Here is a 17,861-nt window from a genome sequence, read left to right as displayed (position 1 = left end):
ATTGTGATTGTGATTGTAGGTGTCAAACCATCAGGGTTTCAGTGGATGTGTAGGCTGACCTTTGTCAAAATCAGAGTAATTTTCGATAAACGTACAAGTCATAAAATTCGACTTTCCACTACCAATCCTCGCGCAGGCAGGGCTGGCAGACAATGCGCTCTTTATGTTTTGGTATTTTTTTTGTATCGCCACAGGTACGTCAATTTACGACCCAGCTCAGTACCAAAACAAACCACCCGCGCACAACACATGACATTGGCCTGCCGATTGCTGGTCCGAGTCCGAGCCCTACGTCGAGTCCTTTACCATTCTGAGGACGTGAATAAATTCTTTTCATAATATTTGCAGCAAAACAAGGCGTTTCCGAAGACATAAAAAAATGACCCGCTACCAGCGCACCACCGAGATCCGGAAGGTTACCCCGTTCGATCTGGAAAGTCTGACGGAAATTTTGGAGGACGACTGGCGCACTCTGTTCTATCTGATTCCACGGCGAATCGGTGATGTGGATCAACCACCGGGCGCCTATCTCACCAAGTACAACGGCAACCAGGAACGGTGAGTCATCCATACGTTAGATCTAATGGTAATTCCAGCAATTACCCTCTAGGCGTGAGTGGATTGGATTATGTTGAGAGAAAAATTATCTTATGCTAGTGATATCTTATCAGTAGCTTACGGGTCCAGTTTTGGGAATGCAGAGTTCCGGTTTAAACTCAGTCAATTCTGTCATTCTGTCACTATATAGTTAGTAATTTGTCTAACGTCCACGCTCGATTACAGAGACTTGGACAAGCACGCTTCGCAGGAACGGCGATGCGCGCTTCAGCTTTTGGAGGAGTGGGGCAGTTCCGGTAAGTTGCAGGATCGTCCCACGCTCGAGCATTTGCTGAAGCTGCTGGTCAAGGGGAACATGTTCCGGGCTGCCGATGAGGTCGCTGTCAATCTTTTGAAGGAGGATCCTCCTGCAAGACCTCAGTCTGGTCCGGCGGCTAGAATTGATATTGAGGGACTGCTGAACGGGGAGATCGAACGTGGGCTCGATCAGGTATCCTATCCCAACTCAACGATCCTGCTTAATGGGATGGAGTCATCGACAGTGAACAACAACTTGGATCGATCAGAACCCGAAAAGCGCGACGATGTTAAAGACTTTCCGGACTTGCTGAGGAACTCAATGCTGGACGGAACACTGTCGCAGATTTCACTCAGCGATAACAACGAACAAATTGGTGAACCGGTCGTCGATCGACCTAACATAAGTGCCTTACTACGATCGGAGGAGCCAGTGGCCGGTCCGTCTGGAATGAGTCAGATACCGGTGATACTGCTTGGAAGTGCCATTTCGTCAACTTCGGATAGCGTCAGCAATGAGAGCAGTGCAAGCTCCGTTATGAGTCAATCTGCGGAAGAGCCACTTTCAGCGTTGGGAACGATCAGTGAAGAAGGTGAATCTGGCGAAGGAGATGAAGGGTTGCCCAACTTGTCGATCTTTTGTGATCGCGTGCCGGATAATGTTAGGTAGGGAATGTTAACTGGCCTTTGAGGATTGATGAATGATGATTTTATTTTTCAGTTCTTCAAACGGTCTACCGGACTTTTCTGGGCTCATGAATGGCCCTGTTAGTTCTTCTCATCGATCAGAGCACGATAGCGCCGATATTCCAAGGCTATCTGTACTGGGATCGACGCAGCAATACTCTACCAGCTCAAACAACTCTGTCGACATCAACTCTACTCTAGTATCAGACCTGATAAAATTCTCCATAACTGATTCGGCAACCGCGGAACCTGTTCACTTTTCGTACCAGAACTTACAAGTGGCCACGGCTAACTTTAACGCTGATCCTTTCACCAATGGTGACCTGCGGAAACCAAACGGTCACTTCCTGGGAAAGGGTGGCTTCGGACAGGTCTGTCTAGCTGTCAATTTAACCTCAAACATAGCGGCAGCTGCCGTTAAACGGCTACTCCCAACCAACGAGAACTACCGGCAAAAGTTTGACCGAGAACGGCAGATTCTTTCCCAGTGTCATCATCCGAATATCGTCAAGCTTTTCGGATATTCAGAAAATGACCACCTCTGTCTTGTGTACGAGTATCTTCCAGACGGCACCTTGGAACGGGCCTTAAGGGCGAACCGCGAAGGTCAAACGTTGCCCCCGACCAGCCGACTGAGCTACCTCTTGGGAATCGCATTGGCCATCGAGTATCTCCACGCCCTGCCGGATCCGGTAATCCACCGGGACGTAACCCCAGCAAACATTCTCCTGCAAGGCACCACAGCCAAGCTGGCCGATTTCGGACTGGTAAAACGCGTCGAAAGCACAACGGCCACCGTCGTGGCGGGAACGGCCGCTTATCTTCCGGTGGAAGCGCTTCGAGGCATCGTAACGCCGGCATTGGACGTTTATTCGTTTGGGGTCGTAATGGCGGAAGTGGTTTCCGGAGAGGACGCCATTGGCGGTGTCAGTGGGGGTAGTGCAAACGTGGATCAGGATGATCTTCTGGAGCGAGTATCGGCGCGGGATGCGGATTTTATTGGGATGGTCGACTCGAGGGTAATTGGGGAGGAGCGCTGGGTTGAAGGAGGTCGTAGATTGTTGGAATTGTCGAGGAGGTGCTTGAGAGACAGAATGAAACGACCTGGGGCAAAGGAAGTTAGGGAACTTATCGAAGATGTAGGTAGGATGTTTAATATGAAGCAATTTTAATTAAGTATCAAATGATAAGAATATAGGAGAGAAATATATATTTAACGAAAACTTTATTTGAATTACGCTTGCAATCACTCTGTAATAAAAATATGTGATGAATATTTTGAAAACTGTATGCCTTATAGAAATAAATTTGATCCGAACAAATATTTTTACAGCTGGATTAATTTATACGTGAAATTGAAATAATCTACCTAATCTTTCTAATCTAACCTTGAATCGTTTTTGTCAACTCAATTTGAATTCTGAAACTGAAAATTATCATTGTATTTATTCAAATATTTTAAATAGTTTATATTACTCTCCGCGCAGCACTAAACCAAAGTGTGCATCACTTCTGTAGCACGAAAACATCTGCTGCGCCGAACAAAAATGTAGTGGTTTGTCGTTAGCGTGTACATGAGCCTGTGGCGCAAACAGCTTTGACTAGCTTTGACAGGTTGCGCTCGTAATTTGATTTTTTGTCAAAAATTTTGATTCAAAAAGTCAAACTATTGAAAATAAAATATATTTTCGTGTAATAAATGTTGTTATCAAGTTTTCTTCTAAATTTTGTGTATTTAATAAATATATAATTCTAAAAATCCATGTTAATTTATAATTTTGTCAGTATTTAAATGTTTTAACTTTTATTTCAATAAAAAATCAGTTTAATTATAACTTTTCCTCTTATTTTCTACGAAACTTTTGATGTAAAAAAATAATAATAATCAAACCATCCACATTAACGACCCCGGGTCTTTTGTGGTCTCTATTGCCAGTTTCTGCTCGAACCTAGGAGTCCGAAGGCTTGAATGGGGAGAGCACCCAAACCTCTTTTACTCCAAGGAACCTTCCACCCCAGTGCACAGTGGGCGAAATGGAACCCAAAATCGGACTTAATTGAACGCGGCTGGTTCCCTGGTATGAAAAATAATGTTACTTATGTAAAAAAAAATCCGAGGAATCGATTGGTGTTGGTTTCATCCACCGCACAAAACGGCAAAGGGTTCATTTTGCCCCAATACCCCATTTTTTTACATTTTTTCTTAAAAATCAGTCTGTATAAGGCTTTCTAGGCCCAGTGAAAAAAAAATAACTTAACTCAAAAATGACGAACTCCTCGTCACAGTGTCCTGATGCAAACAATGATCGAGCTGTAGCTGTCACAGCCCTGCGAAGTATGTTGTCTGACGTATCGAGCAGCCAGTCAAAAAAACCAGCTAGAAGTCGCCTGACAAAAAACTTTTGCTAGAAAGAGATAGGAAACCTGATGCAAACAAACGTCCAGCTGTCATGTAAACATACTTTGAATGTGTTGGTAAATTTGTGACTAGAAAGCCTTATTTGAAAATGAGCATTTTTAAATCGTTTTTTGCCCATAACTTTTGATATAATTGGCCAAAATTCGTTTTTCAAGAACGAAAATGTTCATTTTAACAAGCTCTACAATTGTCTACAAGGGTTCAAAAATGTACAAAATGATCTAGTGGTTGTAAAAGAAGAAACAAGTTTTTACTGAAATATTTCAGGAATCAACAAAATAATTAAATTTATTCCTGAAATATTTCAGTAAAAACTTGTTTCTTCTTTTACAACCACTAGATCATTTTGCACATTTTTGAGCCCTTCTAGACAATTGTAGAGCTTGTCAAAATGAACATTTTCGTTCTTGAAAAACGAATTTTGGAAAATTCTATCAAAAGTTATGGGCAAAAAACGATTTAAAAATGCTCATTTTCTAATTAAGATTAAATGAGTTAAACAAAAAAGACCTCCGAGATATTTTCAGCAAATGTACTCTAGAATGTGTACTTTCAGATGCTTCTAAGAGCGAGGTCAAACTCCACCACCTTTTCAAGTTATTCACATTTCAAAATGGCGTCTTTTTTGTCGTATTTTGGCTATAACTTTCGTTTAAAAGGTCCGATTTTCGCTCTCTTGGAAGATAAATGTGTGTTTTGATAAGCTCTTCAAATGTCTAGAAGACACCAACTCACTACGACATAAGCCTGAGTTGATAAATTCAAAAAACTCATTTTTTCATAAACACCCAAACCTAAATAACAAAAATGGCTCTAGAAACTTCCCGTTTGAAGATAGAGCTTTGTGCCCTTCAGCAAAGTTGCTCAGAATGGTGTTCCCTACAACTTTTCTGAAGACACCAAAGCGCTATCTCGTCATCCCGCCAAAATAAAAATTCTGAACCACCCTAAAATTTGGACCACCCTAATGTCCACCATACCAAAAGATGTCCCTATTGACCCTGATCATTTGTCCCGAAGACACCAAAGCTCTAAATCTTAACGTGTGGCCGCTATCAATTTTGTCACGCTAGATTTCGGTTTCGGACCACTGTGCACTGTTTAATCATTTTCTGACGTACATTCAATTTTGCAGTCCAAACCCAGTCATTGAATTGGAAAAATAAAATTCTTTTTTCAAATTTTCTTTTCTTGTATGTGTGCACCTACGTCGAAGACCAAGATTGTTTACTTTTTGCTCTTTGGTCTGGCAGTCTTGGTCTGACAGATTTGGTCTGACAGCTTTATCATGTATTTTGGTCTGGTCTAGGCGAGGGATAGGACACAGCACCTTCCTGGCTGTCAAGGACCTTATCTGTCAGGAAGAGCCGCGAAGTTAGTTTTTCAAAATTGATTTAAAAATCTATTTAAAATCCTTTGCGGTCGTACAAAGGATCAATGCACTCAGAAAAATAAGCTTTATCGCTGTGAACAATAATATCACAAATTTAAGCTTAATTTTAGGACCAAATTCTTTAGTTTATGATTTGAAATCGTCTGGATCTCTTTCATTATTTTTATATTTTCAAATAGCAAAAAAAAAAACAACTGTTTTTTATTAAACCAGAAAAATTTTGATTTTGATTTCATTTTCTTGTCATGTTTTTCCGATTAATTAACCTTTATTGAATTTTTTTACCCCAAACTTATAAAATAATTTAAGAGCAGGTTTGCTCAAAGTTTTTAAAATGGCGGGGCAAATTTGAAATGCTCGTGCTTTTTTTCACTGATAGATAGCTTTATATGGCAAAATTCTAGGAAATTACTAATATTTTATCGAATCAAATCACATTTCATCATTAAATGTGTGTTTTACATTTTTCCGGCAGCGTCACAAAAGCGCACGTGTCACGATCTATTTATTAATCACCAACGACTGTAGCGCAGAATCCCGTTATGCCGGTCGAGACGATTAATTTTCTACATCGATAAATAACTGCCAGCCAAGCGGTAACGGGTGATTAATTTTTGCATCAATCCTGTTTTAAACCGGAAGTGCTGCGTTTCTAACTTCTGCTGAACCTGAATTGACACATGCTGATTGAGTGACATAATTGAGCAACTAACGCGCGGTTTTCACCGATGCCACTCTTAATTGGCAGCTTTGGGATTATGAACAGATTTCGTTCAGGGTTGATGCCATCATAAATGGACACGATTTCGCGCCTCTTCCGGATACGATTTCGATTTCATCAGCCCCATTTTTTTGTTCTATATATTTCTAATTATGTCTCAATCAATCGATCGAAGTTCGAATTAGCGTGTCCATTCTAATTTTATTTCCGCTCATAAGTCATCAGCCTCGTGGCTGAATAACCTTTCGACCATGCGACTATCACTTTCGGCGCCCAGCCCTGCTGCTTGTGCAGCATTTGACATTGACGCCATAATGGCGTCGCCCGCCGTGATGGATGATCTCTTTATGGCTCATCGGCGACGAACTGTGTATAACGGTAGCGCGAGGAGTAATTATAGCGTCGTCGCCGAAAAAAGAAGCTGACAGCCCAGGGCAAGAAGACTTTAGACTGCAGCTGATTTATGAGCGGAAATGTTGGCCGCAGCACGGTGTTCCGTCCGACGCCTCGGATCAATCGATCGATATTAAGACTTTACGACATCCTCAGGGGGGCCTGGTTAGCATGCGCGTTTCTCTCACGCTTTTGTTTTGGCTGAGTTTAAGGTCATGGATTCATCTCGCGGCGTTTAAATTTTGCACTAACATTGTTCTTTTAAGCCATTATCTCGTTCAGCCTTTCGGTTCGGTTGATTGGCTGCGGTTATTGCTGTTTTTTTTCAAGTGCAATGCCACTTCGTTAACGATCATTGATCCGTGGCGCTTTAATTCCGGAAAGTTGCTACCACCTTTCTAGAACTTCCTCGCGCATAGCGCAGAGTGGAGTCCCGAACAGGAAGAATCGAGACCTTGAAATCGAGTTGTACGTTCACTTTCAAGTGTGAATGCCCTGGAAACACGTGCGACATCAGCGCGATGGTAGCAATTTACTCTTTATCAGTTAACTTGCAGTGAGCGTGTAATTTGACAGGAAGCTGTAGAACATCAATAAGGCTTTCTAGTCAGAAATTTACCAACATATTCAAAGTATGTTTACATGACAGCTGGACTTTTGTTTGCATCAGGTTTCCTATCTCTTTCTAGCAAAAAATTTTTGTCAGGCGACTTCTAGCTGGTTTTTTTTTGACTGACTGCCCGATATGTCAGCCAACATACTTCGCAGGGCTGTGACAGCTACAGCTCGATCATTGTTTGCATCAGGACACTGTGACGAGGAGTTCGTCATTTTTGAGTTAAATTATATTTTTTTCACTGGGCCTAGAAAGCCTTATAAAGACGTCACTCCTACGAAAACATTGTTTTGTTTTTAATAAATAAACCAACGATTTCATAGTTTCACATGTACAAAAAAAAATTATGTCAAATTCTTTGTCTCTGTTGCACATTTATACATATATATATATACAGCAATTCCATTTGAAAAGAGCCTAAACCGAAAAAAAAGTTCTCCGATCGGGCTCAAAATTTTTCTGGGGGTTCCTTGGCCAAAATAATTAGACCCGTATTTTTTTGTTTGGCCATTAGGGTGACCTACATCGTACCAGGGTGGTTCGAAAAATGGCAATTTTCGTCATTTTTCGCAAAAACCACTTTTTTCTAAAAATCATTTCATCCGATTTTAGCTGTCTTAGACGCAAAAGAAAGGTTATGAGTTTGGCTATTTGAGAAAAATAGTAAGAAGTTCCAAAAATCTAGTTTAACTATTGAAAAAGTCGTATGAAAACTTAAAATGGCGTTTTGACCGTGTCTGGACCAAAGAGCCTATGTCTGAAAATATTTTTATCGGATTCCTCGGAAAATTTCACATAACATATCAAAAAATTGGCGATGTCGAACCGTACGTTTCCAAGATATGATTTTTTGAAAATAAAAACTGAGTTTTTCGACGCGCCACGCGCAAAAACTGGAAAATGACGAAATCGGCAAAAAATCAACTTTTTTCACTAAAACTGCGATAACTTAAAAATTTCAGCGATGACCTATATATGTCTGGGTACCAAAAGTTGCGTCTTTTAATTACGAAAATTTTGATACCCAGACATGTATAGGTCATCGCTGAAATTTTTAAGTTATCGCAGTTTTAGTGAAAAAAGTTGATTTTTTGCCGATTTCGTCATTTTCCTGTCTTTGCGCGCGGCGCGTCAAAAAACGCAGTTTTTATTTTCAAAAAATCATATCTCGGAAACATACGGTTCGACATCGCCAATTTTTTGATATGTTATGTGAAATTTTTCGAGGAATCCGATAAAAATATTTTCAGACATAGGCTCTTTGGTCCAGACACGGTCAAAACGCCATTTTAAGTTTTCATACGACTTTTTCAATAGTTAAGCTAGATTTTTGGAACTTCTTACTATTTTTCCCAAATAGCCAAACTCATCACCTTTCTTTTGCGTCTAAGACAGCTAAAATCGGATGAAATGGCGCGGAGGCATGATTTTTCGAAAAAAGTGGTTTTTGCGAAAAATAACGAAAATTGCCATTTTTCGAACCACCCTAGCACGGTGTAGGTCACCCTAATGGCCAAACAAAAAAATACGGGTCTAATTATTTTGGCCAAGGAACCCCTAGAAAAATTTTGAGCCCGATCGGAGAACTTTTTTTTCGGTTTAGGCTCTTTTCAAATGGAATTGCTGTATATATATATATATATATATATATATATATATGTACTTGATTCTTGTTGATCGTGTTTCGATTATTAGTTAAAATACTCGCATGAACAATCAAACAAAGTTTGCCCAATTTATCCATCGATTAACACTAGCAATGACATGATTTCGCAGCGAACTTGACCCAAAGCAAACCTATCTTATAGAAATCGGTAGCTCCATCATCTTTCCGCACATAAAAAAAACCTAGGCCCAGGTCAGACAAAACCCGTATCTACAATCCCACACGGGCGTAATCATCAGCTACAATCTTTCTGTGGGAGCCCATTTGAACGTCGCTCGTCTCGAGATATCTTCACGCGATCATGCGCCGCCTAAAACGACCTTGGCAAAGTTCTGTGCCGCTCACACATGCGCACATGCGAGCCCACCACAATCGTTACCCCCCCAATAGAAGAGGTACATGCATCGAGGGGTTGTTCCGGAACCACCCCTTGATCTTCTTGTCCCTGGGGCAAAGATACACAGATTTATATTTTAAACTCTCTTGTAAGTCTTTTTGATTTAGTTTGTATTTTGACAGCTGCACGGTTATTTAGATTTAATCAACATGCTTTTAATTATTTGTTTATTTTGAAATATAAAAGTCTATTAATCTCTGCTTCCGTGCCAACTATATCGCACTCCCGAGTTTTAAGTCCAACGGTTAATGGCTTTCAATTTATCGTGAGTACTTTTCCAGCTGTTGTGCATATATTTAGCTAAACTGCCCAGCATCGATCCTCACGACGGCGGCGTGTAATAAGAATATCACGACAGAGGAAGCAAACCGCGCTGATGCCCTACGGATAAGGCGTCCGTTTGCGGTCATCTAACCCCGCAGCTACCAACGGTGACTAACTGTTCCATCTCCTCAGTCTGGTGGGCACGACGGGGCAGTTTGCTAGAAGTTTTACGGATTGTTGACAAAATTTGGAGTTTTGACAAGCTAGACGTAACTCAAATTTGAGTGCACATCAGGGGGGCTCTTTGATAAATATGCAGCCATCGTTTGACGTGTAGCTTTGGCACATACACCCTTACCAAAAATCATTATTTTTTGAGTTCCAAATCCCACTTTTCATGCGATTTTTTGAGTTCAGGTACTACAACCATAAAAATGGTTATATGGGTTGAACTGAAAAAATCGTATGAAAAGTGGGATTTGGAACTCAAAAAGTCATGATTTTTGGTAAGGGTGTAAGCCTAGACCTAGACCCATATGTGCTTTTGACACATTGACGGTGAAACGGTTTCATGTGTGACAGAAACTCATGTTGAAAACTGAGCTTTTTAGAAGAAGTTTATTTAAAAAAAAAAACGTTGCTTAATCCACCTTTAGGTGGTTGGTGCCTTCCTCTCATTTATAGTGATTACAACCCGCCTAAAGTGTCCACATGTTTATGGATCTCCTCTAACGTTCGCAGCACCTAAGGGGTCCTAATAAAAATAAACGATGAGTAAAAAAACAGACTACCTACAGACTTTTTGTCAAGATTATACAGACACGGCCTTTGAGGAAAATGGCATCCCTCTACACGGCTTTTTCGTGGCGATCAGACCCGACCAGTTGAGGTTATGTGAATTCAGACTATTTTTTAAACTGCTTGTGATTTAAGATAGATAAGTCAGATCTTGAAAATTCTTACTCCACCTAAAAGGTCTTCTCATATGCTTTCTAAAAATATATAACATGTGAGGGTTTCATGAAAAAACCACCCTTTTTACCATAATTTTAATTTAATATGAAACAGTTTTTTTAGCATAACTTTTTAAATACATGATAAAACTGCATGAATTTAAATAGCAACTTAAGGGGACGTTAAGACGGATCGATTAAAACCATTCCGGCCAAAATCGGTTGAGCCTGTGACGAGATATTCCAGTGACATTGATTTGGTACACATGTCTACATACAGCCAAACACACAGACATTTGCTCAGCTGGTGATTCTGAGTCGATATGTACAAATGAAGGTAGGTCTAGGAGGTCTAACTAAAAAGTTCGTTTTTCGAGTGATTTTATAGCCTTTCCTCAGTAAGGTGAGGAAGGCAAAACATGAGTTTGAATTACAATTGCCTTTTTACCCTACCCTTGTTACCCTACCCAAAGAAAATGTCCCAAAGTTCTTGAAAGTTTTATTTCCGTTATGTGCGAGTGGTGCCTGCACTTATTAGCGACCGTGACTGGCAAATGGAAGCAATCATGTGATCATATTAAGGGGTATAGTTATTTATTTTCGAAAGTTGAATCAAGAATCGCTAACCGCCGCCGCCGCCGCCCATCGGTCAGGCCCAGGTGTACTAATAACTGGTAGGAATTAGCGTTGCGCGACAGGTTGATATTTGCGCGTTTCTGGTTTCAGAGTCGCGCTAACGCTCTTATAATGTGATACGATTATGTCCGACAGGGTGCGATCGAGGGGGTGAGGAATTTATTGGGTGGAAATACTTGTTTCTAAATTGTTAGTCCGTTTAATGGTATGGTATTTGGTAGATTCGTTCAAGATCAGAACCAGTTGAACAGCCTAAGATTTCGGATATGCTTCTGCACTTATTTAGTTTCCTGATTTAACTTTTTTTTTTATAATTTTGTAGGAATTTCAGCAAATCTGGCAACCTTGTTCAAGCAATAGAGATCCACGCGTGAGAGTGTGTTAGTTTGTAACAAAATTTACACGCAGACAAAGGCAAATCGAGTAGAATGATTCGTCTGCCAAAATCAGCTGTGTTCTTTGTTATACCACGAGCACGTGGTAAACAGCTGGTTTTTCACAGACGATTGATCTACTCGATTTGCCTATGTCTGTGTAAAAATAGTGTAAACAAAATCAGCTGCTTGGAATTCAGCCAATCACAATCGATCAAAACCAAAACAATACTTTAAATACAAACACTAACACAAAATTATAGAGTTATCTAAGCCCGCTCTCGCAAACACTAGCACGCCATTTGTTTTGCTGGCAGGTACAAAATTTAACCTCAATCTTTTTCGTGTACGTACACACAATACATGCGCACGTAGATAACTCTATGGTGTGCGTGAGAGAAACCGTGGAGATCTCTATGTATGTACTGTCAAAAATTAGTATGCAAAGTATGAGCTGTCAAAAATTTGACACAAAGTGGGTTAACGTTGCACGCTAACAAAAAATAAAGTAAATTATGAGATTAAAAAAAATAGAAAAGTTAATGAAACCTTTCATTTCCGTTCCAATATCTACAAGCCTTAAATTAGTCTTGCCTCGCTCACAGATGGATATCAATGCTAAAACGTACATTCCTTCGCTGGCCGTCAACATTTCGAATTCTTTGACAGATGGTGGTCATTAAATTAGACCATCGAACGGGGCACACGTACCAAAGACGTACGAAACAGTTTTGCAAAAATTCGTGCCCGATCCTTGCCAAGTGCCGGTTGCTATTCTACAGTTTAAATTAAGTGTGTACGCTCTGTCAAAAGCCACAATCTGACTCACTTAACGTGTGACCTCCGCAGGTTGTCTGTTAACACCTTATGAAGATAACGTGACTAGCCTATTTGTGGCCCTAAACATTACCTTAGGTAGTTTCAACGCCAAATTACACACTATTGAGAGTTTATTAGAATAGAATACTTGAAATTTAAGTCAAAACAAGGTTCATCTCCCCTATTTAGCCTCTAGCATGACCAAAGTTGCATTTTCATGCGTGCCAAACCGGGCGATTTGAAATTATAATTCACACCTTGCTGCATGAGGTTAAGCCCAGAAACCCAGGAAACCGATATTGCCCACCTACGACGACCCCATAACCAATTCGGAAATGACCGCGCGTCAAGTTAGCGGATTTATCGAACGGAAACTGTACAGCTTCGTTAGTACGCTGAAAAAAAAATCGGAACCCGTTTGAGTTCAATTCTCCTTTTGCGGGTTTTATCTGGTGGAAGTAAAAAATAAGGTGCTGGTGCTGCTGCCGCCGCTAGATCTAGTGACCGGTGACGATCTTGAACTTGGACGACGAACCCCTCTCGAGAGAACCGGTATGTTTTTCGCGAACTGTAGTAGGCTGTGATTGAACTTTAGGACCTGTTTTGGGCGTCCTTTTTTATTTTGATTGCTGCGATTTGCCGTTCTTGATTTTTTTTTTTGTCTGGGCATTTAATTTTATTTACAGGTACAGCAGTTTTATTAGATCAACTGTGGAGTAGAGTAGAGTGAATCCAATAAACAATTTATTTATTTATTTCTTTTTATGTGTTTTTGAACTCACGTTTATTAAATTGTAATTCCAGAACTGTGAAATTTAGAAGGTAGGGCGATTGCAAAATGTCTTCAAATTAAATTTAGTTTTCCTTACCTTATTTTTTTTAATCAGGGGGAAAAATGTTCCCTTAAACTTGTAGTATTCCTTGAAAAAAGTTGTACAATTATGTAAACAAATTAATATACATTTTATAACATTTATTTTTCCACTTTCAAGCTTTTGAAAAATTTGAGTCTTTGATCACATATTGGAAAAGGAGTTCGCAGACATTTTGAAAGTAGAACAAGGTTTTCTGGTCCAAAATTTACAAATACATTCACACCGCTGAGTGCCACAGAAGTTGGTTTGTTTTCATCAAAATCTTCTTTCTCGCAAAAGTTATTTGTCATGCGACTTAAAGCTGGTTTATATATTTCGCAAGGATAGTGACAGTGACAGCTCCAGCTCAATCTTTGTTTGCATAGGGACACTGTGACGAGGAGTTCGTAATTTTTGAGTTAAATTTGATTTTTCTTCCACTGGGCCCAGAGTAAGGCTCTGCATGTTGTGCAAGTTCCATCAAAAAATTGAATAGACAAAATAAAAATGGAAGACTTTAAGTTCTTCCGTCGTAATAATAACCCGTTTGGCTCGTGTTTCACTAAATAAATAACGGTTGAAAACCGACGGGGTTTTGCTAGAATTAATGACCAATTGATCAAAACGCCAATATAATTAGTGTTATAATAATAGGTCAGGCTCATTCAGGAAGTCACGTAAACCAACCAACGAACGCGGTCAACGCGCCTATGTACGTCAACGACCAGATCAAGTGCATCAGGAGCCCAGACCCATGATAGCCCAAGGTAACATCCGGGCAGGTCAACAAAACCAACGCGTGTGTGGCCGGCCCAACTCAGCCGAAAATGTTCGCGCCTCAATTGCCGGGTGCATCTTAGCTGAGCGTTTCATTTCACGCTCGAGTAAAAAGGAACGCGGAAGTCTGGCGTTTAGGTGGATTCGCAGAATCTACGATGAGCAGTCGTCAAGGTCGGAGAAGAAAGTCTAGCTGTGCTGGAATCACTTTGAACGGTCTCGAGTGGATAAACTTCAGGTACTGCGATTGATCAGCCAATTAAACGCGATCGAGAGCAGGCATGTGTGAAATCATCAATCAGAAATGTTAATTCGATAATACGGATGACGACAGCTACTGTTAATTGAATAGATTGTGCAGGAACAGAATTCTGCACCCTATTCGAATGTCTTCAAAATTACGTTCTAATAAGGCCCACTGATAAAAGTATGGGGAGAATGATTTAAACTTAAAATGAAGGGGTTTTCCTGAGAGTGTTTTGATCAAAACAAGGGAAAGCTTATTAAAACATTCTCCACAACAGGAAAAGTAGTTTATTGATGGAAAATGGGTTCGTCGCTTCTGTCAGTTGAAGTCATAAACAAATAATTGTCAAAAAACAGTTTCTGAATATTTTTTTTATATTTTGAGTATTACACATTCTCACGGTCTTTCCTGTTCCCAATTTTCAGATTGCAAAACCAATTGTAAAACAATCAATCAAAAGTCCTTGCGTGTCGCTCAGATTACATCAAGCAATTAAAACCTCAAGAACTCAACGCATCGAAGCTTGTAAAACAATTGTTAACACGGTATCGTGTCCCCGCAGCAGTACACGCACGTAAAGTGTTCGCTCTTCAATAATGATGAACGTCAGAACCAGAACCAGGAAACCGCGCGTCGACAGGCAACAACCGTACCAACATCTTCAGCGGTATAGTTGTTTAGAACACGAAACCGCGAAACCCCCCTGTACCGAAGGTGTTAATCATAATTGAGCCCCTGATGGGTTTTCGTTGTTTACCGGAACAACACTGACAAGAACAGCGCGGTTGCGGCAAAACCGCGACTTTGAGGCAAACCTAAGTTCGTGTTGCCTCGTTTGAACCCACAACTGTATCTTTTGGCAAGAATTGCAGCAACTGAACCTTAATTTATTTAAAAAAAACATGTTCAAAACAGTGATGCCAGTTTTCGATTTTCATCCCTAACCCTATCTGTCTGGAATTTCACTCTATGACTCGCCAGGATAATCTGCAAACAATGAATGCATTCAGGTTGTTGGTTTAATGGTTCTATTACCGCCTTCTCGAAAGAGTTCTGAAGGAAAAAAAACATGCCGCCGTTCGCGGCCGCCTCCACCCTCTCCACAACGGAATTGGTAGCACACGACGCTTCGGGTCACGTACGCCACAAGAGTGTAGGCTGTCGGCGCTACCACCGTTCGGAAGCTTCGAATCGAAGCCGAAGTGCCGAAGTCATGCGGTGCAGCTGCCGAAGATCTTTCAGTGGTTTGCAATCAGGGGAGTTTAGGAGGTTCCAATAATTTTGGATTTACATACACTCAACCCCCGGTGGTTGGTCACTTTTTCGTTTGACACTTTTTAGTTTGTACCCCGTTTGTTTGACAAAGTCAAACTAAAAAGTGACGAACTGTCACTTTTTACGCGGCGCTCACGCACACTATCAAAACAAATGTTTAGTAGTGTGTGTGAAATCCGTGTAACAGGGATGTCAAACTAAAAAGTGACCCCGTTCGTTTGACAACAGTTGGTGTCAAACCATCGGGGTTTGAGTGTATTGGTAATTCTTTTGATTTTGAAATTATTTTCTACTTTTGAACTGGACCTTTATTGGGTACCGTCAGCGGGTTTGACAATGGGTCAACAAACGTTACCTTTCGTTATATCTTAATAACAAAAACAATTTAAATAACATCGAAAATCTCTTAATGTTGCTCTTAGACTTAGACTCTACCTTAAATGCCAATCGTTTGAAACTTTACCAAATATCACCCCTTAGAGGGGATGACTATGTGCTCTCTTATGCTAACTAGATAGGAAAACCATCAAGCTTAGTACAAGATTGCACAGAGGCATCAAAATATTAAAAGGGTGATTTTTCGAGAGTTCATTTTTGGCCAAAAACGTACCTTAACTTTGGACAGCTGACCAAATGACAGGATTTGTTCTAGAAAAGAGATTTTTCAGGTAAGTCATCTTAAGATGTCCCCTACACAACCCTTTTAACAGAATTTAGTTTATATTGAGAAGAACCTGAGAAGTGGTAAAATCCGTAAAAAAACACATTGACCCTATCTCACCCTTGTCGTGATCGGGGACTTTCATTTATAATAAAAACACAGATATTTTGCAATTAACAAACAACACGTCTTATTCCACACAAATTAACCACAAAACTGATTTGACAATCTTCATTCTCTCTTTCGCCGGCCGCGCGCATCTCACTGTTTACTTGCTCGTTGTTCTCTCTCGCAGTTCGCTAGCGCGCTCTCGCACTCAATCTGCAATCTGTCAGCTAACAAGGCATTGCTCATGAAGGTGCGCACTTTTTGTTGCGCTCTAAACTCAATCAATCTTATAATAAACACTCATTTAATAATTTATTTCATATTCAATCCTGCAACCAGTAATCCCTACAACCCTCGGGCCCAATCTCACCCTCAGACTACTGGCGGTATTTAATTTTTAGTGATATAAATGGGAACAAAAAATCGGGATTTGCACACCCAATCGATCAGAAAATCCACGTTCAAGGTTCGGATTTTCGAATATGCTCATTTTATATGACTTATAAAATTATATGGAGACTTGTATGTAAAAACAACACTATTGAAAAATGGCTTCTTTGGCAAATGAATTCATAATCAAAGCTTTATTAAAAAAATGGCAGATGATATTCAATTTGTGAAAACGTAAAGATATTTACTTCGAATTACTCACATTAAAACTGCACGCGAAAGGCAAAACCCAAAGTTTGTTTCCATGATTAGAAAAAAACTTACGTTTTAAATGGATTTTTTTTTTCACTTACCGGAAAATAACTCATTGATTCTTTCAGTTTGTATTTTTGATTGTATTTTTTTGCTCAAGATCCACTTTCAGATGTTTTTTTTAATCAAATCTGATTTCTGATCTATTTTCAGCTGATTGTTTTTTTTAATCCAATTGGATTTCAAATGACAAAAAAATGTATTTTTTGCAAATATTTTTGAATTTTCTGTTGTTTTTTTTCTCAAACATTTAATAAAATACGTTGCTTAATCCACCTTCAGGTGGTTGATGCCTTCCACACATTTATTAAACATTTTTACAGTTGATTTTTATAACTAACAATTCATCCTGCTCACGTCAGTTTATGTGTCCATGACGAAAGATTAGAAATCAAAAGGAAGCAGTGCTTGCTTGTAAAACGTTTTTGGACCGTTTATATTGTTAAGCTTGGATTGAATTAAACGACTGTCTTTTTCAAATATTGAACTGAATCACCCTGTACAATCGAATTTTAGAAAACAAAAACAAATAAAAAAACCTGTTGGAAAATAGATTGAGGTTATGTCAATTCAGAGCATTTTTTAGGCTTGTTGTAATTTTAGATAAGTAAGTCAGATCTGGAAAATTCTTAATCCATAAGAAAGGTTATTTCAGAACCTTTGTGAAAATTGTGAAATTTATTTGCAGCAGTTTTTTAAGCATAACTTTTGATGTGCTTTAACAAATCTTTTAAATTTCAATAGGGTCTTATGGGTACTCAAGACGAATCGAATGAGGCCAATGAAAAAACCTTAAATTACGAGATTTGGAAGGCCCGCGTCTGTAAATAAGGCAAAATTCAATTAATTTTCGAAATTCAAAAATCACGTGAAAGTTCCTTTTACATAATGAAGTATGAAACATGTATAAACCGTTCTTTTCTCTGGTGAAAGTGTCTTAGAAAATGGGATCCAAGAGGTATCTCGAGGTATTTTAACTGTTTAACTGCCTTACTGCCTATTTTGGAGTGCAAAACAAATTCTATTTTATACAGGTTACGAATA

General features: G+C 39.6%; 1 protein-coding gene across 2 annotated transcripts; it reads left to right on the top strand.

The window, feature by feature from the left end:
- Window positions 1–207: 207 nt before the first annotated feature.
- Window positions 208–2,776, top strand: LOC120423850 (uncharacterized). Of its 2 annotated transcripts, XM_039587801.2 has the most exons (4): window positions 228–273; window positions 349–558; window positions 784–1,521; window positions 1,577–2,776. In XM_039587801.2, exons 2-4 carry the CDS (start codon window positions 380–382, stop codon window positions 2,712–2,714), a joined length of 2,055 nt encoding a protein of 684 aa, XP_039443735.1. In that variant the 5' UTR covers window positions 228–273; window positions 349–379; the 3' UTR covers window positions 2,715–2,776. The 2 variants fall into 2 exon arrangements, with proteins under 2 accessions (XP_039443734.1, XP_039443735.1); XM_039587800.2 differs by having other exon boundaries at window positions 208–558.
- Window positions 2,777–17,861: the final 15,085 nt, after the last annotated feature.

Source organism: Culex pipiens, chromosome 1, assembly GCF_016801865.2.
Source record: "Culex pipiens pallens isolate TS chromosome 1, TS_CPP_V2, whole genome shotgun sequence".
NCBI classification, from domain to species: domain Eukaryota; kingdom Metazoa; phylum Arthropoda; class Insecta; order Diptera; family Culicidae; genus Culex; species Culex pipiens.
Note: the sequence above shows the minus strand (reverse complement) of the source record. Positions and strands in the feature narration are given on the sequence as shown.

Coding starts and splice junctions, on each gene's coding strand:
- LOC120423850 (XM_039587800.2), top strand. CDS start 380: ATGACCCGCTACCAGCGCACCACCGAGATCCGGAAGGTTACCCCGTTC. Junction 559..783: donor TACAACGGCAACCAGGAACG/GTGAGTCATCCA, acceptor GCTCGATTACAG/AGACTTGGACAAGCACGCTT. Junction 1,522..1,576: donor CGCGTGCCGGATAATGTTAG/GTAGGGAATGTT, acceptor TTTATTTTTCAG/TTCTTCAAACGGTCTACCGG.